This window comes from Archocentrus centrarchus, chromosome 13, assembly GCF_007364275.1.
Source record: "Archocentrus centrarchus isolate MPI-CPG fArcCen1 chromosome 13, fArcCen1, whole genome shotgun sequence".
In the NCBI taxonomy this organism is placed as follows: Eukaryota; Metazoa; Chordata; class Actinopteri; order Cichliformes; family Cichlidae; genus Archocentrus; species Archocentrus centrarchus.
This window is the reverse complement of record NC_044358.1, coordinates 29,875,151-29,892,856: the sequence shown is the minus strand read 5'-3', so window position 1 is coordinate 29,892,856 and position 17,706 is coordinate 29,875,151. Positions and strand designations below refer to the sequence as shown.

The 17,706-nt window shown below is 41.4% G+C and overlaps 2 protein-coding genes across 3 annotated transcripts; one reads left to right on the top strand and one right to left on the bottom strand.

Moving 5' to 3' along the window:
- Window positions 1-600: 600 nt before the first annotated feature.
- Window positions 601-6,074, bottom strand: msantd4 (Myb/SANT-like DNA-binding domain containing 4 with coiled-coils). The gene is made up of 5 exons (XM_030745045.1): window positions 5,991-6,074; window positions 3,898-4,667; window positions 3,058-3,153; window positions 2,671-2,967; window positions 601-1,597 (listed from the first exon to the last, which is right to left on the bottom strand). The coding sequence occupies exons 2-5, from the start codon at window positions 4,003-4,005 to the stop codon at window positions 869-871; spliced, it is 1,230 nt and encodes a 409-aa protein (XP_030600905.1). The 5' UTR covers window positions 4,006-4,667; window positions 5,991-6,074; the 3' UTR covers window positions 601-868.
- A 292-nt stretch (window positions 6,075-6,366) lies between these two features.
- On the top strand, window positions 6,367-14,632 carry aasdhppt (aminoadipate-semialdehyde dehydrogenase-phosphopantetheinyl transferase). Of its 2 annotated transcripts, none has more exons than XM_030744738.1 (7): window positions 6,367-6,733; window positions 7,817-7,930; window positions 8,300-8,420; window positions 8,890-9,011; window positions 9,845-10,006; window positions 13,186-13,254; window positions 13,555-14,632. In XM_030744738.1, exons 1-7 carry the CDS (start codon window positions 6,590-6,592, stop codon window positions 13,588-13,590), a joined length of 768 nt encoding a protein of 255 aa, XP_030600598.1. In that variant the 5' UTR covers window positions 6,367-6,589; the 3' UTR covers window positions 13,591-14,632. The 2 variants fall into 2 exon arrangements, with proteins under 2 accessions (XP_030600598.1, XP_030600597.1); XM_030744737.1 differs by having other exon boundaries at window positions 13,502-14,632.
- The last annotated feature ends 3,074 nt before the right edge of the window (window positions 14,633-17,706 follow it).

The window sequence follows — 17,706 nt, the reverse complement described above, 5'->3', positions numbered from 1 at the left end:
CAGTCGGTCTGAATCTGATTGCCTGGAGACAATTAGTTGCCTCCCACCAGGTGACCTGTGCAATCTTATTGTGAGCGAAAGTGGTCAACCAGATGTTGAGGGAGTTGCACGCTCAATTTCTCACCAAATGCAAAAAAATACCATGCAATAAAACCAGGAAACCACCAATTTTTGCTAGACTTAAGGAGGTTACCCTCACCATTTTCCCTCTAGTGTGACTGAGCCATTTCTTTTTTAATGATGGAGCCTACATTTTATAGTCAAACACCGGCGCAGTACAATGGCATTGATTTGCTACATCACTCTTTCACATATACATATATATACGTGTATATATATATATATATATACACACACATATATATATATATATACACAACACATACATATATATATACACACACATACATAATATATACACACACATAATACATATATATATACACACACATACATATATATATACACACACACATACATATATATATATATATATATATATATATATATATATATATATATATATATATATATATATATATATATATATATATATTTGTTAAATATGTCTGCACAGATTCTACTGCACATTTTTGTGCACTAGAGTACTGAACATCTGCTGACAGTTGTTGCATTTTATGAATCAAATATGATCACTGGCAGCTGAAAATGCCAAACCAATATCACCTCCTAAGGCACTGTTCTGGGGCTTCTTCTTGACCACTTAGGAAAGGTCTTTAAAGTGTCTCACACCTGATGTATACAGCATGTGAGAAATTTGCTACTGGTACAAATACTGTGATCTTTTAAGATTCTGAGACATCTGATTTATTCACCCTTGTCAGCCACCCTCTTTTTCTCACTCTTATCAGATTTTTACTGACAAATGGTCTTTGTGGAGCTGCAATCTCTCTTTCTCCACTTGCAGGCGCTCTCTTTCAATCTGCAGCCTGCCAGCCTCAAACTTGATGAACTGCAGTCTCTCCTTCTCCAGCTGCAGTTTCTCCTTCTCCAAATTTAATTTTTCTGCCTCTAAATCCATTGCTGACACTCCCTTCACCCTCTGTCCATCATGAGTTGAGGATAAAGAGGAAGCGGAGGAAAACGTTGGGCCTTGTTGTGGCGGCAGGTTAAAAGAAGAGTCTATGTACTCTGACTGGCCAACACGCAAGAGCCTCAGCCTCTCTCTCTCCACCTGTAACCTCTCCTTCTCTATTTGCAGCCGTTCTCTCTCTACCTCTGTCTGACGAAGTCGCTCTTTCTCCACCACCAGCCGCTCTTTCTCCACAGCCAGGCGTTCAGTCTCCACAGCCAGCCGTTGTTTCTCCAGCTCCAATCGATGTTTCTCAACAGCAACCAGAAACTCTGCTCCTATGTTCTCGTGACTGCTGAGCTCACCCAGCATTCCCATCAGGCCTCCAGGCAGCAGTAGATCTCTGTTGGTGGTGGAAGTTGGATCCTTGGAGGGGCTAAGCATGCCCAAGTTGTTGTGGGGGTAAACATCAGTGCGGTGCCCCTCTACACACGACTCAATGTCACAAAGGAGAGAGGGAATATCATCATCATCCATTTCTCCATCTCCCACATCCCCATCCAGCTAGAGGGATAAAGAGAGAGACATCATTTAATAGGTGCTCACACATATGTGGATAACCAGTGGGGAGATCAGCAGCAAGACTTTCAGCACAGAACACTGCAGGCATCAGTTACCACAGATATGAATTGATTAAGTCATGCTCAGCATGAAAATGAGGAGCTGGGGTGCAAAGTGGCCTACAGATGTGCAGCAACAGTAAGCAGGCTAAAGTAACTGAAACACAGCAGGGCAACAGCAGGACAATGAGCTCCTCTTGGGTCACACTTATTTTTAATTTTTACAGAAAACTTTAGAGCAAGCCTTCAAAAATAAACCAAATGAACGATGAAGTCGAGGTTGCATCATGGTAAATGGAGGATCCTAATTTCTCCTGATGAGCTATTTACTGTTTTCATATAAATGGTAATAAATAGGTTTTTTTTGACTCACCAGTCTGGATTTCAGGCTGAGACTTTATTCCAAAAATGATTTTCAAACTAAGTCATTGTGACTACATTTGATGGTTTCATGTGCCAAGATGATTATTTCATGGTCTGACACACAAACCAATATCACTTCTTTTACTACTGCAGATTCTCCAGCTGATAATATGAACCGCTATACATGTGGAGATATGGTAGTTTAATATTATGAGATTTGATCTAAAAGCAGATCTTAATGTAACCACAGAAAAGTAATATTTAAATGTCAGTCATCAATTATATCTTAATTAGTTAACACGTGCTTAATTTAATTTAGTCTCTACCTTGTGAACCTGCAGGAGTACAATCAACACACTGGATTAACTAGAGACACTTGAGCTGCATAATGTGTATTAAGTAATGGCTGGTGAGGACATTAATTTGACTAATTACACATTAGCAACACTTGAGTTTCAACATAGGCTGTTTGTCTTTTCATACAATTACCAGCTCTTTATTAAAGAGCATATTTTTAAAAAATAATTTGACCGCATTCTCATGAAATGTCATTTAGCAGATTCTAAGTTTTGATGGCTTCTCTACAGTGGAAACACACACGCACACACACGCACGCGCACACATACACACACACACACACACACTGTTTCATACTCTGTATTCACTGACATCGTCCTCAATCTTCACTCCCGGCAGTGCCGCCGCGGCCTGCCTGCTGGGCTCACTGAGAGCCACCAGCTCCGGCCAGTCGCAGTGCCAGTCCTTTGGAAAGCCCGAGAGGTCAAGCAGCTGGTCACAACCAGATCCCAGAGATGGTGCCTCGTGCTCAGGAGAGGAATTATCATACACAGTGTTCATGGCCAAAGAGGGGGATGAGGAAGAGCGGGAGAGCTCAGCCTGCAGCTGTTTTTTCTTTGTCAGCGCACGCCAGTCGAGGTACCGACGCTTCACCTGTATGAGACATCGGAAAGAAAAGGCTGCTTAAAGATCAAGATTGGATCAATTTAAGCAATGATATGATTTGAATAGAGACAAACACACTTCGGCAGCAGTGCGCAGCTCCCCCTCTCCCAGGGCATTCACACCTTGTGCCACTTCCTCCCATGCCTGCCTCTTCAGCTCATTAATGGCTGTGTTCTATTCAGGGAAGAACAAAGACCAGCAGTAAGATTGTTTAATTCATACAAAGGGGCAAATAATATAACACCAGTTTACTGAATGGGAAGAAAGTGACAGCATAAATTAAATCCCCCTGTGTCATTAAAAATAATTACTCTCCCTTCACTGGGACGAAGAAACCAAACACTGGGGCAGAGTGTACACACAACACAATCAGTTTGAAGTTATGTTTTTTGTTTTGTTTTTTTACTACTTACCTCTTCAACTGATTCTTTAGGAAGATTAAAATCTGATTGTTATGTATAAGTGGAAATGTGACCAGAGTACAACACACAGGACATCTTGCAGCTGACTAACAGACATGTCAGTGCCCTCTAGTGGACAACGAAGATAATGTAGCCAATTCAAACCTCAATGTCAGCATTTTGTTCATTTGTTAATTTAGGCCAATATCATTTTGAGGTTACTAAACACAGGAGGGTGAGATAGGAGAATTATCTGAATGATTTGTGCTGTGGTTTTTGTTTGTTTTCCCACCTTGGCTCACACTTCTGAGGACAGAGATCTCTGAAAATAGATATTTAGTCTAGCCCATTTCACAGTGAGATGCAGCGTATGCAGCTCACTTTACAATAACTGTCAGTAGACATAAGAAATCAGCCTGTAGTGAGAAGAGAAGAGAAGAGAAGAGAAGAGAAGAGAAGAGAAGAGAAGAGAAGAGAAGAGAAGAGAAGAGAAGAGAAGAGAAGAGAAGATCTCCACCTGCTGTCTGGAGAACAACACATCTCTCCTCTTGTGGATCTCCCTGATGAGAGTCTGTGTTTCCCTCACGCTGTAGTTGCTCTTCCTCTTCCTTTTCAGGTGCTTCATTTGCAGGAAATCCAGCTTGGCAGCAAGGAGGGGACAGAAAGTCCCAGAAATACAGACAGCAAGAAAAACAAGAGAGACAACTGGAAAAACAAGGATAAAGTTACAGGACAAAGAGAGGCACAGATAGGGAAGAAGGTATCAGAGGAAAGGGACTCAAACAGAAGTATAAAGAGACAGTTCACAGTTCAGTGTAAAGGAGAAATTCAGTCCTCAGATGGCGAGAAGTGTGGAAGTTTGCTGTAGAGTTTTGTCCACGTCTAGCAGTCGAGCTTTTCTTCAGCAGCAGAACAGTTTTTGCCAGGGAGGAATTCCTCTGTGGCTCTGTGTGTAGCAGCTTCTTTGAAGTTTGCCATCTGGGAGTATCTATGTAAGAACATTTAAGACTTGGGGGTTAAGGAAATGCCAGCTGTAAAGAAATGTGTTGAGCTGCTACTGGAGGGATAAATCATCCAATTCTTTCCTGCATTGTTAAAGTTTGATTGGAGGGCTCCCTTTTTCCTTTAATAAGCCACTGATCTGATGTAGCTACAGACACAAGGTGTTATTGTTATAATGAGAAGACTTGCATTGCTGTCCAGCTTTTCTTCTTGAAATGGGCTGCTGCCAGGACATCTCGCACATGTTAAGAAGCATCACAGGGCGAAAGCATTCTTTAGCCCCTCCTTTAGAGGAAACAGAAAGTAGGTAACATTATTTGGTTTATGCAGAACTGGATGAATTTGTTAACGTTTGCAAACCTGCATGCTGCCCATGCTATAACGTTGTCTCCACCCTGTTTGACAATTGATGTGGTATGCTTCAGATCTCTACCATATTTCTGGTAGAAGTTAATCTTGATTTCATCTGGACAAAGAGTTTTTATTATTATTATTAATTCATTTATTTATTTATTTTTGCCAGAACTGTGCTTTTAGCTGTTTTCTGGCAAAGTCTAATCTGGCCTTCCTGTTCTTGAGTGTAACCAGCTTGGTTGGTTTCGTTTTTCAGCCTAATGATGGTCTCCCTCACTTGCACTTGCATGCATCTCTTTTGACCTCTAATTGAAAGTTCCACCTAACAGCGTCCAAATGCAAGTTTAACACTTTCAACTCCAGATCTTTTATCTCCTAATTTCTCATGAAATAACAAGGGAACAGGCTTCAGCTGACCATGAAACTGCTCGTCCATGAATTTCTCAACTACTTATTGAGCAACTAAAAATGAAAGACTGTGTTTATCAACAGTTAAAGCAGTACTTTTGTTAATTCCCTTGAATGAAAGCTGAAAGTCTGCACTTCAATCACACCTTGATTGTTTGATTTCAAATCCACTGTGGATGGTGCAGAGAGGCAAAATTACAAAGATTGTGTCATCATAATAACACTTCGTTTTGCTCATTTGTTGAAGAAAAAATACACACATTGAGTATTTTATTTTGTGTATTTTGTGTTTTCGTTTATCAGTTGGCCTAGTTCTTTGAATTGGAGCTGGACAATCAGCTACAGGCCACCTTTCAATTTATAGACAAGCAAACTCTGAGATTGCTGGTAACCCTGACATGTGCTGATGGGTAGGAATAATACTAATGCTTCAGTTGTCTCTGAAGCACATCACTCCACTCTGCGAACTGTCAATGTCTTTTTGTCTATAATCAGCACACAATAAATGTAATGTAACAATAGCCTTTACAGTGAAGAGAGATATTTATGATAGTATATTTGACATGCGTTTCCTTAGCTCACAAAAACACAAAATAGACCTACATGTATGTAAGACACTCGACTCGAAGGTTAGGCATTTTAGCATCTCTAAAACATTTCTCGTTCAAATTACGATTTTTTTTTTTTTTTTTTTTTACCGATGAATATGAGGCATGACCAAGGCATTCCTCGCCAAAGGCGCACGACACATTTTCTGTCAGTACAGTCATAAATTTCATGTTTTACTACATCTTGTCACCTCCCACAATTAAACATTACCTGTAACATACAGTTAAAACAACTCACCTTAAGCACACAGAAAAACCGCAATGAAAATACCACCGTTTAAAATGCAATTTCAATGCTGCATTAACTGCTGCGTCTGAAACGGAAATTTCAAGTTGTAAATACGACTAAGGTTTTAGTGATTTGGAAGAAACATTTAGACATTGTAATAGGTCTAAATGTTACAGGCGTTATCTTGTTCAAGCAAGCCGCTCTGTTTTTGCGTTTCTGTTGCACGTTGGGGATGGGGTGGAGTGTAATTTATTGAAACTCCACCAGGGTATAGTCGTATTTCCAATATTCTTGGAAGTAATTGAAAGTATCACCAGTGACGCACCATTTTAATCGCTCCTATTGGTTAATCCTCCACCGCGCCCACTTATGACGACAATGAATCTCGCCGGACTCTTCCGGGCATGTGCGCTGCTGTCAAATCCGAAATGTAAACAGAAAAGCTGCCCAGTTGTCGCTTAACTGATCCCGTGACGCGAAAATCCGCATGTCTCTGAACGTTACATGCCACCTCGGGGTGCTGCCGTTAGTTCATTAGAAGCTTGTGAGCAGCTTGAAGTTGTGGTGGAGGAGTCCGGGTGACAGAGGTCGGGCAGGGGGGTGAGGAGATGGGCTCCGTCCGCTGGGCTTTCCGCTATGGATCGTGGACCCCGAGCAGGTCTGATTGGCTGTTTGCAGCTCGCTGCATCCAACGGGAGGAGAAAGAGCGGATCGGGGAGTTTTTGTTCGCCAAGGACGCAAAGTCAGCTATGGTGAGTCTAAATCTCAATCCCGATTCCTCCCCAGATGTATGTACACTGCTCAAACAAAATTAACTGAACACTTGATCATCACAGTATAACACAGAGTCATAAACTTCAGTGGTATCAGGCTGTCCACTTAGGAAGCATAAACCAGAAATGTGAATTTGGCACAAATGAAAGTGAAAACTGGTGCACTGGAGAAGCAAGACAGCCCGCAAAAAGGAAAGGGTTTTGTAGGTGGTGATCAAAGATCACTGTTCTCCCCTTATTCCTTCTGACTGATTTTTCTATAGTTTTGCTTTTTTTTTAGACAGAATCTGCAGCCCATTCAGGTTACACAGGTAGTCCAGCTCCTCCAGGATGGCAGATCCATACCTGTCGCTCCGTCTCCCAGCTCAGTCTCAGGAGATTAGAGGAGGTACCAAGAGATGGGCCACTACATGTGGAGAGCCGTGGAAGGGAATCGACCCAGCAGCAGGACCGGCATCTGCTCCTTAGTGCAAGGAGGAGAAGGAGACACACTGCCAGAGCCCCACAGAATGATCCCCAGCGGGACTCCTGCAGGTTTCAGGTGGCATGAGCGCCTGACGCCCTTTCGTGGGACCTGTGCTCACAGGTTCTTGCCTGAGAGAACAGACAGGCACCCTGTTCTCTTCACACATGATGTTTCAGGCAGTATATTATTTGCCATGAAATCTCGACGACTTTTTCACATCTTGTCACATGCCCTTAGTGTGAACCTTCTCTCATCTGTGAAGATGAAGAGTCTCCTGCTACCAGTAGTGACAAGGACACTGTTAAAAAGCACAATTAGAGAAAAATCAGTCAGGGTGGAATAAAGAGAGAACAATGGTCTGTGGCTATCTCCTGTAATACTATTAACATTTGGGGGATTGTCTTGTTGTTGCCTCTCCAGGGAACCTGCTGTCACTTTAATTTACACCAAAGTAGGTGAAATGGATTATGCTTATTAACTGGACAGATTGAAATGACACTGTGTTGTGATGTGATGACCAAGTGTTCCCTTAATTTTTTTTTTTTGAAGCAGTGAATCCTACACTGACTCTCTGTGTGTCTCTGTTGCCCCAACAGGCTGGCCGGTTGTTGCTCAGGAAGTTCGTGTTTGAGAAGATGGGGATCCCGTGGTCAGAGATCAGACTGGAGCGATCTCCCAGAGGGAAACCTTACCTGGCAGCACCTGTTAAGGTTTGCTTTATTTTGTTTTTCTCATAAAACACAACAATCTCCTAGTACTGCAACAGTTTACTTCACCGTATTGTGATTTCTGATTAGTTTTCACTAATATATCAAACTATATTTACAACAATTCATAGGTGACAGAAATTAATGCAAGTTAAGAAACAGAGTGACCAGAAATATATAGCACAGTGCAGGTGGGAAGTTAATGTGGCCCAAACTGTGGATATTTGTCAATCTCAATCCAGAGTTCATTCAATTTGACAGTGTTATATTGGCGCTTTGCTCCCATTTGAATCTTTATTATTATTTTCTTGTGGTTTGTTGGTTTTTAATGTTGAAAGCACAATTTAAAGATCTAATCCAGTCTTCTTACAGGTGAGTTCAGAGTCAGAACTGGCCTGGAGTTTCAATCTCTCCCACCAAGGGGACTACACGGTGCTTGCTGCAGAGCAGGGGCGGCAGGTCGGAGTGGATATCATGAAGATAGCTATGCCTGGTAAATACTGGGGTTCCCAGGTTAAGATAAACCTATGCCAATATATGAAATTACTACATTTTTATACTTGTTTAACTATGAAATTCCACCACATGGGGTCACTGCTGCATCACATATTGTCCATTACTGTCTAGGCCAGTGTGTGTGTGTGTGTGTGTGTGTGTGTGCGTGTGTGCGTGTGTGTGTGTGTGTGTGTGTGTGTGTGTGTGTGTGTGTGTGTGTGTGTGAGAGATCATACAATTCAATGTATGATATTGTTTGGAGACAGGAAGACACTAACGTCAAAAGCTGAGTGTGTTTGAATATTATGGTTGGCTTTGCTTCCTCCATCGCCCTCTCAGTTCATTTTCCTTTTCCATCACCTCCCACATTCTGCTCCTCTCTTTCTATATTTTTCCCATCTACCTTTCTCGTTCCCTCTTCCCATTCTTTTTTATTTTTGTCCCCACACCTGTTTTGCTCTCTTCAGGTAGCAGCTCTGTGCCGGAGTTTTTCCGCATTATGACTCGTCAGTTTACAGCGCACGAGTGGAGCAGCATCCAATCAGCCGGCTCAGAGCGCCAGCAGCTCGCCGGGTTCTACCGCCACTGGGTAACCATGGCAACCATACTACCTCTTCATCACACTGCATTGTTGCTGGGACCCCACAGGCAGTGCTCTGTGTGTGTGTGTGTGTGTGTGTGTGTGTGTGTGTGTGTGTGTGTGTGTGAGAAAGAGAGAGAGAGAGAGAGAGAGAAGAAAGCATAGTGAGAAAATGAAATTGCCACTGTCCTCCTAGACAACACACATTTGTATTCTTTCATATACATGTGCGAATTCTTCCCAAGTCACATTTTCTCAATCTGTCTTTTTTTTTTATTCCTCATATTCTGCCCCGCTGCATCGTGGCATGTCCTCATCACAGACACGCTCTTTCATTTCCTTTTCTTTGTTTTTCTCCTCCTTTCGCTCTCATTTTCTCACACACACACACACACACACACACACACACACACACACACACACACAGACACACACACACACACAGATGGTCAGCGAAAGCAACAGTGGAGCTAAGTAAAGATTTTGTGTGATTGAGAGGGTGGCACAGAGACGTCAAGCTCTGATATCACCGCCGCACTGTTGACTAATGGCAGAGCTCAACGGTTGCCATAGCGATTAGCCTTGTAATAGTGTTATTGTGGCTTATTGGCTGTCGAGCAGGGTCGGCTTTTGCTGGCTGCACATACACACATTCACGCACAATGTCCTTCTTTTGTATGCACTCTCATAAACGTGTGCACAAACTCCCATCTGTTGCAGTTTTAAGTAGTGTTTTGTCTTTGCCAAAACACCCCCAGACACACACCATCCCACACAGACACACGCACACAGATCATCAGTTTTTGCATGCAGCTGATCATATTTCCTCCCTTTCCATCAAGGCCCTGAAGGAGAGCTTCATCAAAGCCATCGGCACCGGTCTGGGCTTCAACCTGCAGAGGGTGGAGTTTCACCTGCCGTCTGAGCCGCTCACACAGGGCCGGGTGCTGCACCAGACCAAGATGCATCTAGATGAGGAAGAAGAAGAGGACTGGGTGTTCGAAGTGAGTCTGGTCTTGAAGGGAAAAAAAAACTGCCTTCTGAGATTTCTGAAAATCTAGAGATTGTCTTCCTTTAGCATATTGGAGGTTATAATAAAATTAAAACAGATTAATACCAGATTTAAGCCTGAGCTGCAGACGTACGACACAGTGTGTACCACTTTCCCAAATTTTGTGAAAAGCAACTCAACAATTTAGTCTATTTAGTATTCATCAGTTTACAAGTAGTCTATGGTGTTATTCTCATATGTAAAATGTTGTTATGCCATTTTTATAGCTGCTCCATTTTCTGGCTTTTCCACTTGTGCTATAAATGCATCAGTGCTGTGCTAGTTCACGCTTCACATACATTTGCTCAGTTCAGTTCACACAGAGAGATAAAAATAAGCTATTCTATATTTGTTTCTTACCCTTTTTCTTTTTTTTTTTTTTAAATGAGCTGGTCTGAGCTATTATTTATCGGCAGACCCTCCACCTCCCACCCATGTAGCCCTCAGTAATCACCACTTTCCACACTAAGTGAAATACTGCATGCAATATAGACTCGGTGACAGATTAATTTTAAGTGCAAAGATGACAACATGAGTATATGTTTTTTGTTTGTTTTTTTTAATAATAAGTAATGTGCCATAAACCAGGGCAACTCAAAACAAATCAGTTTAAAAGCTTTCTGAGTGGGTTTCTTGCATATTATTTGGGATAGTAACCAGCTGGAAGCAGCCTTTAGGAAAGTGAGTTTAACACACTGGTTCAAAGGACATGGGTGCTCTGCAGAGGGGTCCTTGATGCACCTTTCCACAATGGATATGTTCTTGAGAGCATCTTTAGAGAGAATCATACTGTAGGTGGCCTCACGGAGAAGGACAAGTGCTTGCGACTGGGGGGCTCTCAAGTGTTTCTTCATCCTGCCTAACATGATAACTGAAGATTAGAGGAGTGCATCTCACAGAGCAGAAGAATCATCTTTCTGCCAAAGCTCTGCTCCCCCTAGCCTTCTGTGCCTTTATTTGTTCCCCCTCATTTGCACTTTCTTCTTTCTTCTCTGTCCTCACCCTCCTATAGGGCTGTGCAATTAAAGGAAATTTACATTCACATACAATTATGGCTTCCTGCGATTGTATTAGTGATTATAATCAAGTTGAAACTATAATCATGCAGCTGTTTGATTTCAAGGGTTCTGGCAATGAACAAATATCGATACAGGTTTTGTCAAAAGTTCAACGAATGCATGACGTTTCATAAGTCGAGGTATTCCCGAGATCACGGTGGCACAATGGCGCAACGGTTAGCACTGCCGTGTCACTTATTGGGTTATTTATCTCCTGGTCAGCTGGGGTATTTCTGCCTGTTCTCCCTGAGTCTGCAGCGGCTTCCTCCAACAGTCCAAAAGCATACATGTTAATTTGGTGTGGATATGAGTATGAATGGCTGACTGTCTCTCTGTGTTAGCCCTGCGATAGACTAGTGACCTGTCCAGGTCTTGCCCTATCACAGGTAGGATAGATTCTATCCCGTCGTGGCACCTGAACTGGATAAGTTGTTAAGAAAATGCATGGATGGATGGATAATCTGAATCTCAAATAACTGTGATTATGATTTTTGCCGTAATACAGCAATTCCAGAGATTTTAAGACTAGTGTGGACCTAGGTTTAAAGTTATACATTTTTCAAACAAAAAACATATTAGTATACAACGCACCACAGTGGCATAGGTCATCTCCTTGTAAATCCTTAAGAAACACCATTATTCGTGCTCTGACCCAAGTGCTTACAGCGAGGGGAGATGAGCAGTGATGCCGCTGACCCCATATCTTCTGACTCGCTGTGTGCTGATTGGCTAGATCAGGGGGCAGATACGAAACTTATTACTTCCTGTCAACCACTGGTGAGGTCACCAGCACCGCTCTACACACAGACGAGGGAGAAAAGAACACTAAAACACACCAACATAGCATCCTTTCAACATCTCTTTGTCATGTCTTAATCATATGTGGTTCAGTTTGTAAACATGTACACTGACATTTAACTTTGAAATTATTCATTTTTGGAAACCTTCTGAATATTTGTAAGATTATTGTTCATTTTGTTTTACATCTTTATATGTAAATATCAAATTTAAATCAAGGAAAAATGAGGAGATATTGTCTCAGGGCTCTTAAGAAAGTACTCTGTCCTAATCCTGTCTACTTCAGGATCCAGGCACATGGTTCATGCAGTGTGGAGGGATTTTTTTCAGCCTTGGTGAAGGAAGTGTTGTGTGACTCATAAACACAGTGGTTATCTCACTGCAGCTTCACCCCCTGTCCTTAGAAATCATGCTAATAGTTACTATATATAAACCATGATGGCTGTAAATGTCTGATAAGGATGCCCCAATTTTTTGTCATAACGTGCATTTGCTGTTTTCAAATTTAGGAACATCCTATCACAGAGCATTGCTGGAAAAACTAGTCCATGCATTTGTTGTCATTATCAGGCTCATCCAGTCCCTCTGAAAATCTCTGTTCCAAAATGCTACATTGAAAGCACTAAGAAAAACTATAAAGACAGATCATATTTTTCAGATTTAAAGAATTTAACGTCCTTGTCCTCACATACAAACCCCTTAATGACCAAGCTCCACCATATCTTAAAGATGTTATCACACCCAATAGAACACTTTGCTCTCTACTTCTGGTTCTTCCAAAAATAGAATGGGAGGTCTTTAACTGTCAGGCTTGTCTCCTGCAGACCAGTTTGTGATGCAGACTCACTTCTTTTAAGATTAGGCTTAAATACTTACATCTTTGATAAAGCTTATAGTTGGGGCTGGATCCGGTGACCCCAAACCATCTCTAAACCAGCTATGCTGTAGCTTCATCTCTTTCTTTCTCTCTCAGTGCATTTATATGCCACTATTGCAAGTCAGTAGTTTGTGACCTCTCTCCTGCAGTTTGCACTTTTTCCTCTCTGCCTCCTCTCCTCTGTAAATTACTAGTTTTCTCTCTCTTGACCTTACTATGTCTGCCTTTCTTGTGCCAAACGCCCTGAAGTGACTCGTGTTAAGGTTCGGCACTGCAGAAATAAAACCGAATTGTCTCACTGAATTGCTTTGAATTTGAATGAAGGGCATTATTTATTTATTTATTCTTAGCAAAATATATGCAGACTGTACATTTTTGTATTTGTGTGTCATTCTGCAGGAGAGCTTGCTGGATGCTGATCATCATGTTGCTGTAGCACTCGGACCAGCAGACAAACCGTGCTCTGCAGTAAGGACACGTAACTTTTTCCATTTAACAAATTTGAATTTTGAAGGACTGACTGTGTTTCTCAAGATTTTACTAACATTTGTCAGTAACTGTGACTTGTACTTCTTTTGGGATTAAAAAATAAAAGTCCTGGAATAAAAAAAAAAAAATGAATATACAGATAGTGAGACTAACACAATATTGCAGGATAAACAATAAGTAGCTCTTTCTGAGACTTACTACTAACTTTCTTCCCGTTTCCTCACAGCCTCTTCCTTTCTCTCTTCTTTCACCCACCACATTTACCGTGCTGTCGTTCAGCGAGCTCATCGCCTCGGCATCGCCTCTAACAGATGAAGACCCCGCCTACTGGGATAGCTTTGAGATGAAGGCTGAAGCTCCGCAGAGACAGAAGGATACACACACGTCCACATAGCTGCCTGTCTGAGGCTGACACTCAGCTGCCATACAAATACACACCTTTCAGAGGTGCCAAAGAAGAAACGCACATTCACTGACACTGAAGTTGCTTTCGTATTCGACTCGAATCCAGTCACATCCTGTCAAGTTTATTTGCCAAGCCAGAACTTACAGGCTTGTCTCAAAGGACCTAAGAACTTAGACAGCATCTGACACCATCTATCTTTAGATTCTCAGTTCTGATAAGTTAAAAAAAAAAAAAAAGAAAAACTCAACAAAAATCACACACCCAATACAGATGCAATACTGCACAGTTCATCCAACATGTAATATTATTTATTGTTCATGATATGATGTATACTTTTGTAACTTCCTACACATCAGGCCCCAGCCATGATCCTAGAAAATGGTTGGCAACCACCTGGCAACCTCCAGTCGCAAGGGAAGAATGTATATTCCCTGACCAGTTGAAGAGTGGTTGCTGGAGGTTGCTGGCAGTTGCAAGGTGAAATTGGTCGCAAAGAGATTTACGGTGCTGCACCAAAAACCTCCTTGTGATTGCTTTGGTCACTAACATTTTTTTGGGCTCTATCATCCATCTGCAGAGAAACCCTTATTTATTCCAGCTAGAAAAGCCAAACATCATTCTTTACATATTCCAAGAGCATGATGGTAAAAAAAAAAAAAAAAAAAAAGTCTGCTGACCCATATACGACCCATAAAGGCTATAGTCCTCCTGCAGGGGCTCGGGTTTGAGTCCATCCAGACCAGTTCCTGTCATCCACCCTCACTCTTTCCAAACTTTCCTCTTACTCTCTGCACTGTTCAATCTAATGAATGCAAAAATGCCCAAGATAAATAATCAGAATCAGAATCAGAAGGTTTTTATTGCCATATGGGTGAACAGGTTCACAGCATTAGGAAATTGCTGCGGTACTTCGTGCTTACAGAAAAAAAAAACAAATAAGTATAAAAACTATAAGACAATATACAAGTATACAAGTATATATAAATAATAAAAACATTCCCATCCTAGCTGTTCTGAAACATGCTGCTGGCATCATTAAAAATATAAAATAAAAATTTTGTATATTAACCCATTTCAGTAACACCGCCCAACGCTACAAGTGTATTTGTATCTGTGGTTCTTCAGAGTTGACCATGCTCAAGCACCACTGTTTACTGTCTTTGTTTCCTCCCTTGTGTATCTAAATATAAATTTTTTCTCAACCTTGTTTCTCTTCTTAACCTCAGTCTTATCTTGACTGAATGTTTTCCTCCCTTCTGCCTCCACATTATCGCTGCCATCATGTCTCCTCTTTCCCTTTTCTCTCCCATCTCGCCTCTCTGTCTGGTAGCATCTGTTTTTGAGTATATTTAGTTGACCGTCTCCTTTCTTGAATCTAATTCCCCTCCTGCTCTCGAGGGTAGCTCATAGATTGCTTGTGTCAGTCCGCCCCATTAACCTTTGTTTTCTCTCCCTCACCCCCCACCCCCACCCCTCTCACCGGCACACACTGGCTATAAGAGGTCAAATAATATGTATGCTTTTTTAACCCAAACTGTACAATCTGCTGCTTATTCTCATCCTTTTCTTTTTTCAGCTGTTCTTTGATATAACATTAGCCTTCAGACAGAACAGATGAGACTTCTGGGTATTGATTCAATGGCAACTTACTCTCCACATGGCTTTATTGAGCTATTTTGTTTATGCTTATATATGAGACAGATAGCATAGTGCTGAAATGTCATAGAAAAAGTGCACTTATTCAAGTGTGCATTGTTGAGCCTGTACAGGGATATGTGTATACAACTTGAAATGACATATGCACACAGTCGTTTCCAGCTGGAGTGAATTAGTTCGCCTCCTCACCATCTTAAATCATACAAAGAAGAGAGAGGAGGCAGCAGGGTCAGACTGGAGTCTCAGAGGCTTTCCTCAGAGAGAAACCATTTTTAGTTGCCTCAGGTTTACTGATGTGTCAGACACAAGACCACAGGAATAGATTTTTTTCCTTTTTTTTCTCTCTCAAATGTGGGCTGGAGACAAGACTACTTTGGGCATGAGACTGAGTTTAGCTTGAGGTGTGAGATGAGGTCCATCTCAGCCTGCTGTTCAGGATAAGAGCAGTGTTTCTTCTTATAGAGCAGGAGAAGCAGAACATTTTCTGCTGCATTTAGACTTTTGATGGTATTTATGTAAAATTTGACTAATTTTCAAACTAACAAATCTTTTCAAACCCTGCCTTGAAACCACTGTGTCAAACAAAACAATAATACCCTGCTGTAATAGTTACATACCTAAGAACTCCAGTGAAGACTTTGTGTTTGAGTGACTAGGAAGCCATAAACACATCAAAAGGAAAACTGAAGTAATGAGTGCCATCACCTGGCATTTCATTCATTCGTTTTATTTCATCTTTTAATTTGTCCATTACTTTGCATTTATTTCACAAATACATAAAGGATTTAGGAAAATGTACTATTTTGTTTCCCAGCAGAAACATGAGAAGATCAGTGCAGTTAAAAACCATTAGCTTAGCTTAGCAGGGCTTTAAACAGTGATGAGCAGCTAGCCTTGCTCTGTCCACACCTGTGCAACTCATTGTTAAAGCAAATATCTAGCAAATCACATGGCAGACACTCAGTGAAACTGGGGATGTTGACATGGTGAAGATGACCAAGACAAGACAAGAGAATGAGCCGAAAAAGAGAAAATACTGACTGAGCGGCAGTTCTCTGGGTGCACATGCCATGTTGATGCCAGAAGTCAAATGAAAATGGCCCGATTGCTTTGAAATGACAGGAAGGCAACAGCAACTCATGCAATGAAAGGAAGAACATCTCTGAACACAACCTTGAAGCAGATGGGCTAGTAGCAGATGATCATGCCAGGTGCCACTCCGTGAACAGGAAACTGAGGCTACAATTCACATGGGTTCATCAGCATTGGCCTGTGGAAGATCAGAAGAACATTGCCTGGTCCAATTAATCTTGATTCTTGCTGCAACATTTGGACAGTAGGGTTAGAATTTTGTGTAAACAGCATGAATACATCCTACTTTGTATCAATGGTTCAGTCCAATTCTGGTGGTGTAACGATGGTTGGATAGTTTCTTGACAGACTTTGGACCCCTTAATACCAATTGAGCACTGTTTACATGTTGCTGACTATGTCCACCCCTTTATGACCACAGTGTACACATCTTCTGACTTCTTCCAGCAGGATAATGTGCCATGTCAAAAAGCTCAAATCATCTCAAACTGGTTTATTGTACATGACAATGAGTTCACTGTATTCAGCTGTCCTCCACAGTCAACAGATTGTACTCCAACAGAGCACCTTTGGGATGTGGAAGAATGGGAGATTAACATCATGGATGTGCAGCAACTGTGTGATTTCATGTCAATATGGACCAAAATTTCTGAGGAATGTTTCCAGCATCTTGCTGAATCTATGCCATGAAGATTTAAGGTAGTTCTGAAGGTAAAAGGGGGTCCAACCCAGTATTAGCAACATGTGCTAACATGTCCAGTGAGTTGATATATCATGTTAATTAGTGACTTTTTGAGATGCAGGTAGGCATTTTAACCTGCAAACAGTATTAAAAAAAAAAGTGCATGAGCAGGTTAACTGTATTTGTCATCATAATGATGTCACAACAAACAGGTTGCATTTGATTTCTTACTATCTGAAGTTTTAACAATGTCTTTATCATAATGACTTTCATTGGCTCTTAGGTGATGCATTATAGGGATGATGAACACACTATGAAATGCTGTACAGATTTTTCAAAAGACCACCTTGATGTTGCACACCAACTCAGCGACAGTCAAAGAAAGACTTCTTGGCCAAACTGCAAAACACTGTGTTTGGAAGGGGAAAAAAGGCATTGTACACCAACACTAAAACTCTCAATTCAACTGTGAATCGTGGTAGAGTGCATCATTTTGGAGCTGCTTTGCTACCTCAGGGGTTGAACTTGCAATCATCATCAGGCAACAATGAACTGAAAATTGCATCAAGAAATTTTACATGGGAATTGCAGGACA

Coding starts and splice junctions, on each gene's coding strand:
- msantd4 (XM_030745045.1), bottom strand. CDS start 4,005: ATGAAGCACCTGAAAAGGAAGAGGAAGAGCAACTACAGCGTGAGGGAA. Junction 3,154..3,897: donor TGTTGTTCTCCAGACAGCAG/GTGGAGATCTTC, acceptor TTCCCTGAATAG/AACACAGCCATTAATGAGCT. Junction 2,968..3,057: donor AGCTGCGCACTGCTGCCGAA/GTGTGTTTGTCT, acceptor TGTCTCATACAG/GTGAAGCGTCGGTACCTCGA.
- aasdhppt (XM_030744737.1), top strand. CDS start 6,590: ATGGGCTCCGTCCGCTGGGCTTTCCGCTATGGATCGTGGACCCCGAGC. Junction 8,421..8,889: donor CATGAAGATAGCTATGCCTG/GTAAATACTGGG, acceptor TGCTCTCTTCAG/GTAGCAGCTCTGTGCCGGAG. Junction 10,007..13,185: donor AAGAGGACTGGGTGTTCGAA/GTGAGTCTGGTC, acceptor GTCATTCTGCAG/GAGAGCTTGCTGGATGCTGA.